Genomic DNA, 19,366 nt, shown 5'->3' on the forward strand with positions numbered 1-19,366 from the left:
CCAGATGACAATGTTCTTATCAGAACAAAAAGTGGAACAATGTTGGCCTGATGAAGTTATCTCTGATCTCTGTTAACAAAGTGAAATAAATACAAGGAGAGAAAAAAAAATCTCACAAACATCTGGAGAATAATGGAAGTATGGCGAAATCAAGCCATTTTAGACAATTCTACAAACATACAGCAAGTAGGTTTTGGCACACGAGCAGTACACCTCAGGCCAACAGGATAACTCATGTATTAAGTTACTTCTACATCCAAGCGATGGTGTCATTTCAAATACCTCTTTTCTCCCCTTACCAGGAACAATTTTATAAAACACTGCTGATAATAGGAGCTGACAGACCCAGCTGTAAAACTACAGCTCGTTCCCAGAAGGCTATATAGAATAGCTATATAGAGTAGCAAGCATTTAACCCACTGAGTGAAGATTTAACAGAGTGCACAATACCTTCAGTATTTTATGATCTTAAGACATTCTGCAGGGTAAACTCAAGAGTAAAGTAGACCTGCTTACCATTCAAGTTGAATACACTTCCAGGAAAGGCAGTTAACCAAACAATCAATCAATTACATTTTATCACCAACTACAGGCAGCTGTTTCAGTGTAACAACCACTACTGCAACCCAGCACCTAGAAGAGTCTTTGGAACAGCTTTTTCTGTGTTGGGAGTGCAGCAGTTGTCCTTGCTATGAATTCCTTGTGCAGTGAAAAACCCAAATGGTTTCTCTAAACAAAAAGAAAGAAAACTAAACCTGTGTTTTTCTGATGTCTGAATAGTTTTTTGGGAAGTAGGTATGTTAGTTTTCAGGTGTCTACTTACTATTAGGATTTATTTTTCTTAGGTATCACAAGAGGGCTTATTTACGACAGCAGAGTATGTAATTTAGATGGCAAGAAAGCAAAGTGAACCATCAATCCACACAGTAAAGAAACAAAAACAACCCGCTTCTCTTCTCTGTTAGTGGGTAGAACTGGAAGGTGGCCAGTGAACAAGAGGACAGAGGTGTCAAACAGGTCTCATATAATGAATAGCTACGTATATCATGAACCTGCAACTTGGAAAAAGTGATGACTGAGGACACATATGATATAGGTCTGTAAAACCACAAGTGGCAAGGAGACAGGGAATAGGGGTGGTCATCACTACATCTGACAGTGAAAGAATTAGGGTCACTCAATGAAATCATCAAGAAAACCATTAAAACAGCTTGAAAACAGTTCTTTTTCATAATACACAACGAACTCAGGGTTCATTGCCACAGAACACCATGGAGGCCAAAAGTAGAAAAGGATTTTTAAAAAGGAACTAAGTGCATTCATTAAGACCAGGCCCAGAAGGAACTGCCAGTTCAGAAAGTTCATAGACTGCTGGAACGGTGTCAAAGAAAGACCTCTGTGTACAAGCTTTATATTTTATGCTGCTGTGATCACCTGTTACTGGCTGTCCTCACAGACAGGATAGCAGATTAGATGGTCTTTGGTATGATTGCATACAGCACTTCTTATGGATCAAAGCTCTCGATTTTGGCACAATTTAGAGTTTTGAAAGGTTAACTTCAAAAAAAAAAAGGAACATTTGAAAAGCTTGTATGCCTCCTCTGCTTCCTTTTTCAACCCTTAAAGACGTGCTTCTTAATCATTCAGTTTCTGTGAATGGTAAAGTATTGGTGAACTCTTGGATCCTGCCCAGTCTCCTTAAAAGGCATTTTTCCTGACCCGGTCTCAACTGCAGGTTAAGCATCCCCCTAAATTCCATTTTTTCTCTTTACTACATTCTTGCTAAATCACTTTGTTCAACTGCTACATTTATGACATGAAACAGTTAAGACACTAATCTGTTGGCCTCTGCTAGCTAAACCCTTCTCCCTGACCACTCATTTCTGTGTGTGTGACAACAGGAATCTACAGGAAGACTCCTTGTGGACAAAGGATTGTTATGCTCTCTGTAAACATTCTTATATCACCCAGAATTTGCCACTTCGATGGGATTTAGCCTTCCAGCCAGTCAGACCAATATATATCTGCAGTGCAGTAGAGTAAACAATGCAACACAGTGATTCTGAGTCTGTAGCTAGACAGACTGAAGTAGCAGCACAAGTAAGTCAGAAAATCACCTGCATTTATCTGGACACAGAGCGGGCTCTGAGACCACTCATCACAGTTGTTTTTATATATAAAATATGTGTGCACATAGACATATGGACTAATACATTCATCACTAACCCTTATTTAAGGGACCGACCATCCAAAGTCTACGCTTCACACAGTGAATGTGCTTTAACTGGGGGTGCCAGGTGCATCCAGGACTGCGCAGTGGCTTGACAGACCACTGCGTGAGGATGTGGCTGTAGGTTCAAAATCAATCAAGAGGTTACTGTTTCAGCTTGTTCAGTGCTCAGTTCTCCAGATAATCCTTCCCAATCAAGATAACACACAGGCAGATGGTTTGTTTTTATCGCTCGTAGTGGAGTTTGGACCCGGGTTACCTGGAATGAAAAGAAGTTAAAAGTAATGTTAATCTTAAGTAAATAAGACCTGGATAAAGTTTGGACTCACACTTTATTCCTCTCTTGTTATTTACTATATACCTTGTGTTAGACCTACATTACTCTGCACTCTCTTGTGGTTTTATTTCCTACAACTGTGAAATGAAGAGACACTAAAATACGAGCAAATTCAGAGTATACTGTGGAGAAAACCACTGGAGAAGTATTTCCAGGCTTTGGCCTGTACCCAGGCCAGCTTCAGTGGTATTCTCAGGTCCCAGTTGGCAATGAAAAACAATCTGGCCATTACTTGGGTGGGAGGTTTTCCAAAGAGTGAGAGATTTAAAAAAAAAATAAAAAGTCTGGACATCTCATCCATTTGATCCCCACACATATTCTCAGTAGAGGTTTTTTCACATCCTGTTTTAAACATCTCAAGTGCCAGTATTCCCACCAGTTCCTTTGCAAAACACATCCCGAGGCCTCAGGGTCTCTCACTTAACTAGCACAGTATGCTGCCCCAATTTTTTATCATCTTAGGTTTTTTTTATTGACCACTCCATGGATTCCTTCTGCTCCCAGTATCTATCTGTACTTTTCAATGCTTGCACTGCTGTCTGATCTCCTTCATTACAGCCAACTGTTGGTCTGGATGCCCCAGCATATTTTTTTCAAGCACTGTACTAACGTGTGTTTGCAGAGGCTTTTGCAAGTGAGGGAACTCTGCTGTGCTCTGAGCTCAGCAAGGCTTACCTGACCCATAGCCCAGGGCAGTATGTACTGAAAGGGACTGCCATGTGACTTGCAGTCACTCTGAACAAGAGCAGACCCCACTCATGTATTTGTACAGAAGGAAGATACTTGTGCATCTACCGAGCAGTCAGAGCCAGTGGCCAGTACAGGGTGAGAATGGGGACGGAAAACTGCCACAGGTCATGGTGACGTGCTACTCAGAAGTCTCAACCTTGCTAAGACAAGGGAGCTGTCAGCCCAAGCACTGCCTCTGACACTGGGCTTCGAGTGAATAATTTTTCATGTCACTCTCTTGCTGGTGGATATTTGATCAATGTTTTCCTCATCTGTAGGTGATGGAGAAGAGAACTCTCTCCTCTCCCCCTCCTTCTCTCCACATTCTTCCACACTGCAACTTCTCGATATCCACGTGAGAGGCTGCACTGCAACCTGCCCTCACTTTTGTGGTTTCTCTATATGCTACTGCCTCCTCCCCACATCTCCCTATGGCATTTCATTCTACCTCCCGTCCCCCTTTTAACCCATTCTGTATGTTACTACTCAGTTCACCATTACTGCTATCTCCTCACCACCCCTGTTCCCCTCCCTGTCTGTATCACATTCAAGACCCTCATGTTTACTTTCAAAAGCGTCTGTTCTCTTCTGCTTAATCTCTATTCCCAACTCCTTTATTCTTCTCACTTTCTACTCCTGTCTTCTGACCTTTTTCTACAGATCCTGCTACAGTTAGAGCAAACACCCTCCTTGTATGTAGCCAACAACATTCCCCTCTTTCTCTTTAGAAAAGATGCTGAAAATTCCAGTTACCGCCTGTCCATGATCCCACTTCAGTTGAAAAAAATGGTGATAACTGATCACTTTGTGTCTTGCAGGGGAGAAAACAAAATGCCAGTGCCTTCCAAAGACATACAGCTTTCAAACCCTTTCAGTATTTCCCAGAAACTGCACACAGATATCAGTGTCTTTGCTGATCACAGTCAGCAGCTTAAAATTAACAAGATTCTGGTCAGGTTCAGAGCTGCTGCTCTTGTGTTCCTAAGCAGGCAACAGTGATATTCAAGAGTTGTGTCAATTTGATGGTGTGGTTTAAGAAAGCTTTGTAAGACAAAGCACAGTCTCTGTGCAGTGTGCTAGGACAACACCTCAGGATGTTAACTGGGCCACTTAGTTTGGGACATTACTATTTGAAGCCCTTGTATTTTCCAGACTCCCAATTCTGACTTGTAGGTATCCTTTTCTAGCATGTAAATACCCTGACAGATTTTCAGACTCTGTCGCAGAACGCATTTTCATCACTTCCCTTCCCAGCTGGGATTCTCTTCATCACCATTTGCTCCTACAAGACTGAACCTGACCTTTAGCCTGCTTGAATAATGTCTTTCAATTACTCTATGAACTACTTGGGGTGTGGATCTGGTCTCTCTATGCATTTGCAAGGTGGGATGTGTCTCTGTGGTACTACAGAATTAATAGTGACTTTGGAGGATGTGTGCACAGGCAGGTCCACAGGGCTTAAGTGTGCTGTTTAATCTTTACAAAAGGTAAGGGCAGCTATTTCAAACTGTGAAGCTCTGAATAATTGCATCCTAACCTGCTTGCATACCAAGCACCTTCTCCCTCCTTCATTTCCACTTCTTACCTCCCTTCTGTCACCCAGAGTATCACAGCATCAGTTTTTACTAGACCTGCTCAAAGACAACTTTCAAAACTAAGTCAGTCCTACAGTTACCCAAGAACAAAGTGCTTCCTATTTTTATCTTGAAGCTGGAACTCTATTCCATAGCCATGTTCAAGAATTTTTTACTAAATCCTAATGAAGCATGTCCCACTGATCAAGTAGCCGCAGCATCCTCTCGTGAGTTTCCATCTTTCTAATGTGCCCTCTACCATCTCTGTTCACATGCCACTGTGGGATCACTAAACTAGAGAAGCTTTCTCTCAAGAGCAGTGATTCAATTCAAAAGCAACACACAAGCAGTGATCTTCTTCCAGCTTTTTACAACACCAGATGACCTAAGTCTACTTACACCATACTTCAAAAGCTGTGGAGTCTCCCATTGCCACCATGAACGGGCATTCTCAACTTGCATAAAACAAAAAACCACTTGCATGGACTCCTTGCAAAGACTTACCAGGTCAGGAAGAGCACAGTGGGAAGGATGGTGTGCTGGACGTCTGTGCCTTCCCTGCACCTGTTCTCAATTCTTCCTTCCCCTTTATTGAAAGAGGTGGCAGCCCTCAGGAAGTAGCAGTGGCAATAAATAAGACTTGAACATAATAGCATGATAGTGTCTTTGTGGAAATGGTCCAGACCAAGCATCAGACTGTCTGGCACAGATCCACTGTGTTAAAAGGGATAGGGACACCCCTGCTGCCCTGACTGTGCAATGCCCCAGAAGGGCGTCGTGCCCCATTGTTCAACTGGAGGCATCAATCTCTTTTGTGCCTTAATCTGGGCCTAATTTCATCATGACATTGCAGGAATGGTGGGTTGTCTGCTTTAAAACAGTTGACAGTGAGAAACATAGGGAATCTCTGATATTGTAAAGTGCTGACAAATCAGAGATTACACAATTCTCTACTTCTGTCACTAGAGGGTAGTGCAAGCCCTCAGGTCCATTCCTCCAAGAGGCAATGTCCATACATTTCCCTATAGCTCTTCACCGATTTTGTTTTTCCTGGCTCTGAGGAATGGGACCCAGCAGCACATACTGTCTGTGCTCAGGACATAAAGTGATTTGGAGAGAGGACCTCTTTAGACCAGTGTTTACTTCTGCCTGCCCAAATGCCAAATGCGCATCCTAAAATGGTTTTGCTATAGTCTTAAATAAACTACCCATGCCTTCTTACAGTTCCTCTCTTGTGTTCATTTGGCATTTTTGAGTCTGTCCATTCAGCCAGAAATATTTCTAAGAATCTAATCAATTGCCATTGCTGACCTGCCCAATACCTTGCTTTTCTTTTTGGTCTCCGGAGAATATCTTTCCATTTCACATCATTGCAGTCTCAAGGGAATTCAGTCTCGCTATGCCTGCATTTCGCATTCATCAGAGCACAGAATGGTCACTGGCCAGACAAGTTGAGGAGAAATTTTGTCCCTGGAACTAGTTTATTTTCCTGCTGGCGCAGGATGTATTGACACCCAGAGAGAGGATGAGAACCAGGCTGAATAGTCCATAGATCTACTGGAATCTGACAAAACATCTAAAACATTAGTTAGTTTGCTATGAACCCATAAATTGGGAGAAATCTTTATCATTTGTGTCTTCAACTGGATGAAGCCTTGGAAGGACTTGGTGAAAATAGCAGTCGTGTGCTAGCAAAGAAAGAAAAGTTGAGATCTAGTACTTCTCCATAGCTTCTATTTTCATGACCTTCTTCCCCATTTCAGAAGGTAATAAAGGAGCAAATTAAAGAGACTTCCACCCTGTCCTCCACTCCTTGCCCCCTCACCTCAACATAAACACATTTTCCACTCTTCTCCACCAGTAACCTTGCCACAGTAAACACACTTGACTAAACCCAAATGAGGAAAGGAGGGGTTACACTGGTAATCTGTCTGCACGATGCTACCCACTATAACACTGAACATAGTGCTGTTAGGGCAGTGCACTTCAAGAACTGCACAGGCAACTTGTTTTACACAAGGAGACATTCATCTTTGTCTCCCTTTGCCCCATACTGGCTTGCTGAGAAGTATCAGAAAACATTTACATGAGAAGTACCAACCTTAAAATAAGACTGGCATTAAATTGCCTTCGGAGTTACGCTTTATTTGATACAACTTCTACTCTTCTTTGATCCTGCTCATTTCAATGTAAAGGAAATAACAGGATCTATTCACGGGTGCCTAAGTTGAGTATGTTTGCACCAATCAACCAAACTCAGAACTAAGTGACGCGTAAGCAGAATATGCTGGTAGAAGAGGTTTTACCTGAGTTGCCCCCAGTGCTCCGAACGCTGGCATGGCCAATGCTGAGCCGCTCATATTCCAGTTTCATGTTCCCAAGGTCTTCTCCTGAATGTCCTTCACTGGCAAAAGAATTGGCCTCAATGCTTGAGCCTGGAGACCGTTTGGCCTTGCGACTGAAAAGCCCACTGGCAAACCGTTTTCCTTGCTTTGAATTTGCCTGTGCTTCTTCTTTCTTTGCATCGCGAATAGATTCTCTGGATTTGGATTTATTTTTCAGGTCCATCTGGAGCCGGGAGAACAGTTTCTGAGGGCTCCGATTCAGCTTGTTCAAGTTCTCCAGAGGTGGATCAATTTCTGGGAATTCTTGCTCCAATGTGACTAAGTCATTCAGAAACTGATTTAACCGTTTCTTTGACTCACTTGTTTCCTCCTTTTCCATGTTCCCCTGATTATCCTGCCTATGTCGTGAAGCCCAGAGCAGCATATCACCACGGGTTCCTCCTGCCACTAAACCATACTTGGGATTAATGAACTTCCGAGCCACAGTGGAGGAATGAAGGCCTGGCTTCCCAATTCCGAGAAGGAATGGGTTAGCAATACCCAGCTCCTTGTAGAAATTAACTTCCTCTGAGATGGCGTAGAGTTCACGAAACTCAACGTCAAACATCTCCACGTGCTGTCCTGTCAAGACTAGCAGGATGTTTCTGTCAATGTGGGATGAACTCCATGTGAAGCTAAGAGTAGGAAACAGAACCGACATTAGATTTTTGGGTGTATACTTGACCCAGCCCACCTAACAATATCTAAGGCATTACATGGGAATATGTAGCATTGCACTATTTGTCCATATGTCCTTGCCGAGATGGGTCAGGATAGATACGTGAAGCTCTTTATTATTGTGCTTCATTAGGCATGCAGACCATATCCAGAAGAAAAGGCCCTAAAACTCTGAATGACAGTTTACCCTTTTATAAAAGCAGCACTGCATGAACAGAAGGCTCCAGACTGAAAACCTCACTAAAGAGAACTGAGCACAGTGGCTGATCCTTGCAGGCCACCACCCAATGCAGTGTGGAACTATCGCTAGCCCACTAAAATGGTCCACTAGCATGGGCATGTTCCCTTCACCCAGGAGCAACTTGTGCTTTATGCCACCTTCTCTGTCATCCCACCCCAATTTCTACAGATGCCAAACAGATTATGGAGGCTAGGATAAGAAAGGCGATGACATGGGAAGAAGACTCTCAAGCAAAGCCACAAGCCATTCTTTACACAAAGAATGTGGCTTTGCATTAAGCAAAAGCAACCCACCTGTATGATCCAGTGGCCACCTTTTCACCATCCACCATCAGGAATCGGGATGCCAATGTGCCTCTGATCTTCCCTGCTGGCATGTAGAACCCAACTCCTGTCACAGAACGTATGCGGATATTCTAACAGGGAGGTGAAAAGAGAAAATGTCACAATAAATAGGGCAGAGAATTAAATAATTGCCAGCTCCAAATCTTAACATGTCACTCACATTATTTCACTACTTCTGGGACTACAGCTCATTTTGTATCAGCCACCAGAAATCAGAAGGGCTGCAGAAAGGAAAGCATAGTGCCGTAAGACCTGTGGTCATCCTGTCTATGCAAGTTGCGCCCCTCCATCAGTTCATAGCCCTGTCCCAATAGGTCAGCATCTTTGTAACCCTGCCTGCTGTCTTCAGCTATTCATCTTAGCCTACTGGCAAGACAATGCTTTCAAAATCAAATAATCCCCCATCTCCAGCCCTGTGCTGTAGCTCAGAAGGCCCAGCCCAGTTCAGGGGAATGAATCAGAGAAAGCTCTGAGTCACATCTGTGCTCTCTGAATTCTGATCCCTTGGAATAAGCACTCATGAGCTCTTCTCCAGATTACACTAGCAGGACCACAAAACCAAGGAACTTTGCAACACCTGTGCAGTCCAAAGGACACAGTTACTTGGAGGGTAACGTATGAGACAGATCTACATTAGGTTCTTTTTGTGCTTGTGTTCTGATCACAACAACACATGATTTGACAAAACTGGGCAAATTAGAAGACTGGAAAAATTAATTATGACAGAAGAAAGGAGGAAACAGTTCTGTTGTTCAAAACATAGATGTTTTCTGTCTGTTATAACAAAAGGAGGACCCTGACATTTATCATTTTGCTAAGAACCCCAAACAGTTACAGTGTCCACCCATATTTCTCACTGTTCAACAGAGAGTGGAAAAACACAGAACTGTGAGCAAAAGGAGTAGGATAAGAGTCTCTACTTTCAGCAAAGAACAATTTCTGAAGAGGAAGGAAAAACCTTTCATGAAATGAACAGGAGTTAGAAAAAGATAATACCTCTCCCCAAACCTCCCGTCTCGTACCCTTTCGCCAGCAAACCTACAAATAATAAAACAAAGCACTACCAGGGACAGAGAAAACAGAGATTTAAGGTTACATGATTTTCTACAACAGATGTGTGCCCGCACATAGTATAAGAACGTATTTGCACACTGGACTCAGTGTTACTCTGCTCATGGGTCCTGGCTGCATGAGGCTGAATTGCCAAACAGGTACATGTACTGTCCAACATGAAAAAAAAAACCAAAACCAAAACCCAAAAGCATTGACTGTCAGTATAAGTTTAGAACAAATTATCTTGTTGCTCTGACACACAAATTTAGACCATTTTCTTCATTCCACTATCTGTTTCTGTAAGAATTCTTTAACAATGAAAAGTTAAAGGTATTGTGATCTGGAGTAATAAATCCAGGGTTGGGATTCAGATAGTCCCGAATGTAATCACAGTTCTGACACTATTCCCTGTGATGTTCTGGGAAAGTCAATTCACCTTTGCTTCATTCTTCGCCCATCTGCAGAGCAGAAGAATCATGAGGATTTGGCTAATGCAAGCATATCCTCAGATCCCACGAAGACCTAAGTCCTATTATTCTAAACCCCACCAACAGCTTAAATATTGATAAGCTACAGAAATCAGCATGCAGGAACGAGTGATTATAAGAATGCAGATTTATTTCAAAAACAGTTTTCTGAATATAACTCTTACCTTTTGAACCTGTTCCTATTTTCCCCACTAAAATACAGCAGTGCCAGTACAAATTCTGACTAACAGTAACTGATGATACTACTATTTTGCATTCATCTGCTGCTTGATCTGTCTGGAGTCCTGTGTGGGCATTAGCTAATTAATGCTCCCAACACTGCTGAAAGTATTATTACCCTGTTTTAAAGACAAAGAGTCTGAGAGAGAAAAAGATGAAGTGACTTGCCCAAGGCCTAGCAGTGAGTCATATGTGTGGGATGCTGAATGCAGGTTGAGTAGAGCACAGGAGAAAGGGTGCCCTTTCCAGTATTTAGAATAACATTTGTAGTTGGCTGGCTGATCACCTGAAATATTTTTTTCCTTGCTGAGTAAAGTTAGATGTAAGATTTGCCGAATTCATCCAATGGAATATTGACTGCAAGTGTCAAGAAGGATCTCCGTTCTTCAAATCAGTCAACAGCTCTGACATGTCATGCACCTTTGGGAATCAAGAAGTACCAGCCTGTGTGAGCAGAAAGTTTCTTAGCATGTAACCAGTGTTGACTTTATTGTGTTTGTATGTTATATCACCTTCTTTTGGTGGAAAGAAAGCACATTTGAATTTCTGCAGTAACTGAGCTCCACGTAACACTTAGAAAAGTGCAGCGGGGATAGAACCAAACAGCTGAACACATAAACCTCCTTGAACAAAGTAGGCACAGGAGTGCATAAATACATCTTGAAATGCAGAAAACAAGCACAAAGTCATATAAATATCGAGGCACTTAACAGGTTATTTGTATAATATTTTCTGCCTTGAAGGATCTTGGAGCATTTGTAGACTGATATATCAAGCTGTACAGAGGAGGAACAAGCCTGGGTTGACGTACTGAAAACTACACAACAACAAAAGAGGAAAGACAAATATAAAAGGAGTGAGATTGCAGCAATTGAGGAGGAGGGGGACACACACTAATGTTACAGTAGTAACAAATATTTTGGGTAGGGGACCAGTTAGCTCACAAGACAGAAGTGACCCCTCCAGATCTGTATTCTTGCAGAAGCCTGCTTAAGATTTGTCATATCCTGGCTTATGGAAGCCGCTGCAGTCTGTGTTAAATTTCCACATTTCCTTTACACAGGCTTGCACCATTCCTCATCACAAGCAGTGACTAACGTCTCCCTGGCAGCAACTTAATATGGACTGGTAACACTCAAACCTGATAGAGCATCCTGATACAGACAGTGAATGAATCAGTCTTTCTTGCTTTATTGTGATACACTTTTAAACCTCACCCTGAATCCACAGAAAGTTAAATTAGACCCAGTTTAGAAAGTCAGTAATTGGTTGTGTTGTGACTGACACTTAGTTGTCCCCTGACAGACCTGAGCAGCAGTGCTCACAGGCTGGGGTTGAGTAGGGGGAAACACAAGACAGACCCTAAAGGCTAGCATTGTGAGTACCACCAGGGAGTCCTGCGTATACCATCCCTCTTAGAACAACAACTGATATATAAGTTGCAAAGCAAGCAGGGATCTTTATTTCAAGTTGGGATGGATGGCATGAACGACTTCTATAAAATAACAGATTCAAAACAGATGAAGGAGAGGCAACAGACCAAAGTAGCAGCTGATAGATGACAGTTATTCAACAGTCCCTTACATTGACTGTGTTTTTTCAACATGTAGAGATTCGCTTTCTGTTGCTCCTGGAAAAATCAGATCTCTTCAGTCAATAGTATCTGCTGAGGTAGCTCTTGTGCTCTGTTTTCTTGTACTACCGCTTCACTGGAGCACAAGGGTGAGGGGGAGGCCCCACATGCCCATTATTTCACACTCTGAAATCCTGGATGGAAAGAGGAGGACAGATATGGGGTTTGTGTGGACAGGACCACAGTAACAACAGACAAGGAATCTTTCTTATTCATGGTCTGCAAGGTTCTCATTTCTGATGATCAGATCTCTAAGTCAGAGGGATGGGTGGTAGGTGCTTATCTTACACAGGGACACATAAGCAGCCACAATATGGAAGCAGCCACCAAGTAATGCAGGGAAATATTGTGGAATCATCCTCTGTGTTTGTCCTGAACAGTTTTGAAAAAGTTATGCTTGTTAACAAAATAGCAAAACTTGCAGGTATTCAAGTAGAATGGGACGGAATGCAGGTAGCTGGACCTGGCCTGCCAAGGTCATTACTGAGTATCACTTATTTGGGAATTTGCAAAAAGAGAGCCTTGTAAGCCCCCATTTTCAAAAGGTCACAAGCAGCCTAGAAGAATTCTCTAATAGATAATTAACAAACCAGCAGCACTGCATCACATTACATTCAGCTTCTCCCTTACTTGAGTTAGGATTGGATGAGGAAAGCTCAGAAGTAGAGACATGAAATCCTGAAATGAAACTTCAAAAATTTCTTAGGCAGAAACTTTTAACAATTCCTGGAGTGAGGCAACTCCTTCAATGTTGAGAAAATGAATGTAAAAATTAGCATGAAGGTGAACTTCCTGCAGATAACTCATTCCCTGGGCTTGCTTGGAGCTCCAGGTGAACTCCCTGTCTTTGATCAGGAGTGTCTGTCACTGGGGTCTTGGTTAGCATAAGCATGGGGAGAAAGAGAACTCATTAAAAACTGGTGAGAACACTCACCCTCGGGTCAATAAAAAGACGACTGTTTATGGGACTATGAATTTTATATCTATGAGAACTCTGATTCATTGTGATCTCCAAAGAACACTCCTGTGTCAAACAGAACAGAAGTCTGGCAAATGATGTCCTGTAGGCTCAGGAAGCCATACGACTCATACACAAAAGACACACTCTTACCAACATCCCAGGATGAACGTGCTGATGGTTGAATTTAAATGCATTTCTAGTGATCTCTGGCCTTCAGACAAAAAATGAGTTTTTCTCATTTCATGCTTGGAGTCAGTAAAGAACGTTTTGTCTTTGCAGAGTGAGATACTGTCTTCCTATAGCAGTTTTCCTCCTGTGAGACTGCCAGCAGATCATAATACCCTGTCATCTCAAAATGACACAATAGCCAGGAATTTTGTGAAAACGCCCAGCACTGTATGTAGACAAAGGGCAAAATCCAGTGTTAACAGTAAATCTCCCTGTGTTAGGACCGTTGTGTTAGGACCACTCTGCATTGGATGAACAGGGCAATGGAAACAAAAGGGCAGGAATCACAGAACAATCCGAGCATCTGGTGATGACAGAAGACAGAATAAGCACCCTGACCCTGCAGCAATGACAGCACACCGTAGTGTGTCGTCTGTCTCTGTCTTTCCTTGGGATCAGAACTTGCCTCTAAAACTTGAAGTTACCTCCCAAATTGCTGAAACTTTCTGAGAAAAAGCCATCCTGTAAATCTTGCACAAGTCTTCCAAAGGAAAGGTGAGAAGAAGGGTAGGAAGGAAGAGTATGCAATTCCTTTGCTGATAAGCTGCGGCCCACTGGTTAAAATATTTTAGAAGCAAGCAAAATGGTTACACAGAAAGACGGTGGAAGGAAAGAATTTTGTTGCTAAAAATCTGTAGAACAAACTCAGACATCAAAGCAGATGTTAAGAGGAAGACATATCATAAATAAGAAATGGTTGAATGATAAAGTTAACTGCACTAGAGTTTCCTGTTCTTTCTCAGCAATTCCAACATCCTCTGGGATCAAGCAATGGGGACAAAATGATTCTGCCTGAACAAAACCAGAGGACCAGCTTGCTTTCTTGCTTCAAATCTGGGTCTTCAGCACTAAAAGTTAAAAACAACCCGAGACGCATTAGATCAATGAGGTGGGGGTGGGGAGGGGTCTTCCAGGAGAAGACTAAACCTTGCTTGAGACTCCGTGGGTATCTAAAGCCTGCTGCTGGGGGAATCACTGTATGATTTCTTCTGTCATACTGTCCCAAGAAGCAGCACAGATACATCCAAGGCAGCCTTGGCCAGGATAATAAGAGGCCATCTTCCTTGAGAGGTAAATGACCTGTTTCCCCTTACAGGAAGACTCTTCCCAATCCTTCCATAGTACCATAGACAGGAATAAACTGCATTGACCTTAACAAGACTAACTAAACCCTTAGCCATACTGGAAAAGGAATACAACAAGCTTAAGAGGAATTTCAGACACAGTATGAGATGGCTGGGAAAAAACGAGAGGAAAAATTTGAAGGACGGCACTCTCTGGGCTGGAGCTCTGCAGAGGCATGAACAACCAGGTCAAAGAAGGATGTTAAAAAGTTCTTCTCAGTGGACCTCCTTCAGCTCAGCTTGTATTTGGACTGTTTTCAGCTGAAGGAGTCTAATGAGAAACATAGCAAGGGCCGCTGTGAAAGAAGGGAAGCACAGAAGGGACACAGAAGAGTTTTCTCCTGCCTTTGATGGCACCAATTCGAACTCTGCCTCTTTGGAAAAGGTGACCTTGCAACGCAACTAGTCTGCTGCAGGACCTAGTCACTACTGTAGAATGCCACTGTGATGACTGGTTTTGGAGTGTAAAGTTTGTGTAGATACCTATGTAGAAAGAGGTAAGAGGAAGAGCAGAAGGGGACTGCTTACTGTTTAATGACGGAGAAGGCAGACAAAAAGCAACTCACCTCTCCAATAGCATTGCAACTTTTTCTAAAACACCAGGGCATCTTTTCATTCACTCTATCCCAGAGTTAAAATATGCAGTACTGAAGTCATCATTCCTGCCCATGATAACATTGTAAGAAAAGTACCGTAAAACAGGTACTGGAGCAAATGGAACTACTGCTGTGATTTCACAGTTTTGTACCAAAGAGACTTGAGCTAGGCCACAGAATACCCATGAAGCCTGAAACGGGTCTATTATAATGATGGCTGTGTCTTGCTTTCAAAGACACCAGAGGAAAGAAACTTCCATCTCTGTTTCGGAGAAAGATGAGAAAACTACTCGGCTGGATGTCTTTTTTGATGGAGAAGTCCAGAAACTCCGAGCAGAGTGGTAGTTCACAGGAGCACTGTTCAGATATATGCAAGTCATTTTCATCCAGATTTAAGATAGTTCTCCTAAAATGGTTAATATGAGCCTCTAAAACCTTCAGAGCTTTTTGAGTTTTGGTTTGTTTTTTGGTTTTTTTGTGTTTTTTTTTTTTAACTCTTAATTAAGTGTTTATGGAAGATCTGCCCTTCCTCCAGGCAAAAAGGCACTTTTTTTGGTTTTTTCACTGCTCAGAAGAAAAGTTGGATCACAAGAGGAGTGAGTCTTGCATCCTGTAAGTTGTTTCCAACCTAGCAACTTTTTCAGGATTTGGAACAAGTCTGTAGTAGTGACAGTGACTAAAAAACATGAAAAAAAGCAAGGAAAACAATACTAACTATAAACACACAGAGGATTTCAGTCTGTATGTAATGGAATGAGATCCTACTGAGACTATTTCTGCCAGCCAAGCTAGACTGACTACTCTGCTGTGATGTATGCACTATGTGAAGGCATACTTTGATATGGAACTGGGGAACAGCTACGCTCCCCAATCCCTTGTGTTCTCAGGCAAAGGAAGACCACAAGCGCATTCACTCCCAGATGATCACTGCTGAACAGGAGAGTCTTGATTTCACAGAGTATATGTGTCCTGTAACTGGGATCCATGCAGACAGCAACTCAAAGAGCTACTCTGGACTCTAGTTTGAATCCTTGCATAGGAGACCCACAGGAATTTCCTCCGACAATTTTCTTCCCAAACAAGAATTTTTAGGCCACAAGAACCAAGAAACTACATAGACCCCTGCCTCAGGTGAAAGGCAAAAAATACAAATATTTCCTTTTGTATTAACAAGCCACTCTCTTATCCCTCTATATTTCATCAACCCCTGTCTAAGTGCTGTGATATGACTTGTAGGGAGAAAGAGATGTTTGCGTGTCCAAGTGAGTTCCAAGATTCATTACAACTGAAAAAGGCCACTGACCTGCAGGAGGTAATGGTTCAGTATTGAATATCTTACCCGGATCTGCAAGTCACTGAGGTCAAGGCATCTGCACATTTCCAGGAACAGCTTCACACCCTCCTCATCTAGGATTATATAGACGGGGATCCAGCGCTTATACGCTGCATCGACAATATCGCGGAAGATGTCCCGGTCTGTAAATATATCCATGACCACTGCAATAATCTGGAAAAAAGAAGACAGCAGACAGACAACTGAATAAAACAGTAGAAACTGAAAGGGTGGCCCATTACACTTGTGCAAAATAAAGGAGAGCACTGATACCAGAATATGGGGGAGGAGGATATAGGGGAGACAAAAGTACAAGGATTTACATGCCCAAGCACTACCAATAATCTTGTAATTTTCTGGTATGGCTCCTGCTGCACTTTGGAAGGAAATTAATAAACGCCTTTGAGAGTTCTTCTTCCAGTGGAAGATGGCTTATTTCAGCAGCCTGAGGAATGCCAGAGCCAAATACCTAGTTTTTCCTCTGTATTGTGAAACTTTTGTTGCCTCTGTAAGGATCCACTTACAGAAAGAAGAACACTGAAAATAGGCTGAAAAAAAAGAGTGAAAAACACAGCTCTAACACTTAATTAGAAGGTGAGTAATGGAAGAATGAATGTGCAGAGGAATTAGAGCCTGAATCCTCAGCCATGGTGCATAGTACAGACAACAAGAATTTTATTTTCCTTTTTTCCCAATTCCCTGTGAGAAGTCTGCTCTCAGGGCTGGCTTCCCGAGGAATGTCTTATGGAGCTCAAACATAAACACCTTGTATTTTTCAGGAAGGGACTGGAGTGTATGTTCAAGATTTGGAGGAAAAATGATTATTCCCTCTTTCACATGTACAATTTTTTTCTGGTATAAAACTAATCCCTCTTTCCAGGCATGGATTTTACATAAAAACAAAAGGTTGCACTGACGTGACAGACAAGCCTGAACATTCATGGGATGAGTAACAACAAAACCAAGAAGGTTATGGGCAACTTGAATGCTGATCTTACATGTTTCGCCTTTCCCTCCCTTTCTGTATCTTTTACACCATTAGAAATAGCAATTAACTTTTCTGCCTGAAAAAAGTTATTCTCCCCAACATTTGGAAGGCTGTGAATGAAGGGAAGTACTGTTTTCCTAGTCCCGCTAGGAAACATCAGCTTACCAGGTCAGATCTCTCATGCTGACCATATGCTGGGAATATAGGTCCCTAAATTTTAACTTCCCAGGTGCTGGGGTCACAGTGATGAGTCAAGCTGGGCTGGGGACGGCACATACACGTGTGAATGGAGCCGAAGACTGGATTGAACAGAAGGAATTTCTTCCGTTGAAGTTTAGAAGAGGTGCAGCTCAAGTTGCAGGAGACCTCTATGGAAGGGGGAATAATTCTCACCAGATACCTCTTTCCTTTGAAAAATGCCCTTGACCAAATTGCGTTTGGCAAAGTGATGCCAGCCACAGTAAATATACCCTACTGTTTGCTGAGTCTCTGCTTGTACGGCCAACAACAACCAACACATCTGCTCTGTCAGGCTCCTTCTGTCAACATAAGCTTTTCTTTGTTAGAAAAAATAAAAAAAGAGCTGACGTTGTGTTTACGCTCATCATTAACATGTACGATCCTGATACAGGTGAACTATAGTGGAGCTACATTATAAACTAATAGTAAGTCCCTCCTGCTAGGCAGAAGTGTATTTCAAGGTCCTGCCTTGGTTCATGCTTCCCAGCACAAAGCAGCAGGATGAAGGGAATGTTACTAGAACCTCTGAAAATTAAAATACAGTGAACTTGTGCAACTTTATTGCTGAACAACTTCATATACAGACAGATTATAATTAAAGGTATGAAGACTTCATGCATTAATTCAGGCCTGTTATACTTCCTCTCCCCTCCACACACTGTGGTATGGATGTAGTTATTTAGAAGCAAGGATGCCAGATAATATTAATTTGAAGTAAGAACATCCACATAGGGAATTGATCAAAAACAGATAGCAGAAGTATGAATTTGTTTTCTTTCCATCCCCTCCATTTGCAATGAGTCCAATGACTGCAGAAATTACACCACATCCTGGACAAACCATTAATTGCTAGTACTGGCCTTGCAATACGAAGGATGTTTACCTCCAGGCTTTGGGGCCCTGGTTCAGTTCAAGCTTCTTTGCAAGGCTGTGGACTAAATCCATGACAACTGCAGTCCTGTATGAAAAGCAGATGAGCTGCCTCGCACATGGCACTTCCAAGCCAGCAAAATCTGAGATGGGCAACCCCACTGCTGGTATGTTAGTCTTCTCAAACCCCTGCCACAGCTGGTGATCTGTCAAGATTGCCTAGGAGTGTTCCCACATACAGCAAGTCAGAGCATGAGTGTCTAGCCCTGCAGGAGGTTTTCCCCATTCCTCTACCTATTCTATGGATTCCAACTTATCTATAGGGCCCATAGGTGTGCCTAGCTCTTCATAGGTATTTAGACATTGGCAAGCATTAACTTGCCAATCTCATTGCGGCAAGGTAGCTTAATTAACATGTTTGTAAAACACTGATGATAAGCCACCCACAGACATGTGCCACATATTACTAGTGTCTGTTTAGGCCCCCCTGCCCTCACCCCCAAAAAACCCCAAACAACTAAAACCTACTCTCATCTACTGAATAAAAACCTGCTACCTGGAGATTTTTTTTTGCCAGGGCAAGCTCAACTGAACACAATAGGCATAGTTATCTACGAAAAGGACCATTAAACACTTAAATGGCTATTAAACACAAAACCACCTTTGGGCTGGGAGGGGCACAGTTCGTCCAGTCAGTGAAAAAATAAAAATCTACAAAGGAATTAATTACTTGTAGGTGCCAGGCACAGCTATCAAAAAGAGCAAAGTTTCCTAGTCCTTGCGCAGCCTGTAGAGGCATTTGCAGCAGCGCAAGGAGGATGTGAAGTTGCACTAAATCGGAGTGTAAGCATTTTACAGCTTCTGGCCTTTCTAAACGACTGATCACACCAGTGGCTGAGCAGGACTATGGGGCGTGCACGTATTTCTCCGAGCAGGGAGCTGAGGAGATCACACGCTGGATTAATGCCTCTCTGGAAAGTTTTTTTGTGGTTTCCAGCAGATTTGGTTTCAACAAGTCTGCAAAGGTTGTGTGTATAGTGTCTGCTGGGGTGGGGGCGCAGGTGGAGGAGGAAATAACTGCTGAATTAGAAAGCAGAAAAAAACAGAAAGCAGCAA

The 19,366-nt window shown here is 42.5% G+C and overlaps 1 protein-coding gene across 1 annotated transcript in view; it reads right to left on the reverse strand.

Annotated features, from left to right (window-relative positions):
• Positions 1–2,424: 2,424 nt before the first annotated feature.
• FAM83F (family with sequence similarity 83, member F) overlaps positions 2,425–19,366 on the reverse strand; it is a gene marked incomplete at its 5' end in the record, with an annotated part of 17,920 nt that continues 978 nt past the window's right edge. The window contains 4 exons of the mRNA XM_009887167.1: positions 2,425–2,489; positions 7,177–7,889; positions 8,467–8,588; positions 16,159–16,326. Of these exons, the coding sequence (XP_009885469.1) occupies positions 2,425–2,489; positions 7,177–7,889; positions 8,467–8,588; positions 16,159–16,326 (1,068 nt within the window). The remainder of the gene's footprint in view (positions 2,490–7,176; positions 7,890–8,466; positions 8,589–16,158; positions 16,327–19,366) is intronic.

This window comes from Charadrius vociferus, unplaced genomic scaffold (assembly GCF_000708025.1).
Source record: "Charadrius vociferus isolate BGI_N301 unplaced genomic scaffold, ASM70802v2 scaffold346, whole genome shotgun sequence".
In the NCBI taxonomy this organism is placed as follows: Eukaryota; Metazoa; Chordata; class Aves; order Charadriiformes; family Charadriidae; genus Charadrius; species Charadrius vociferus.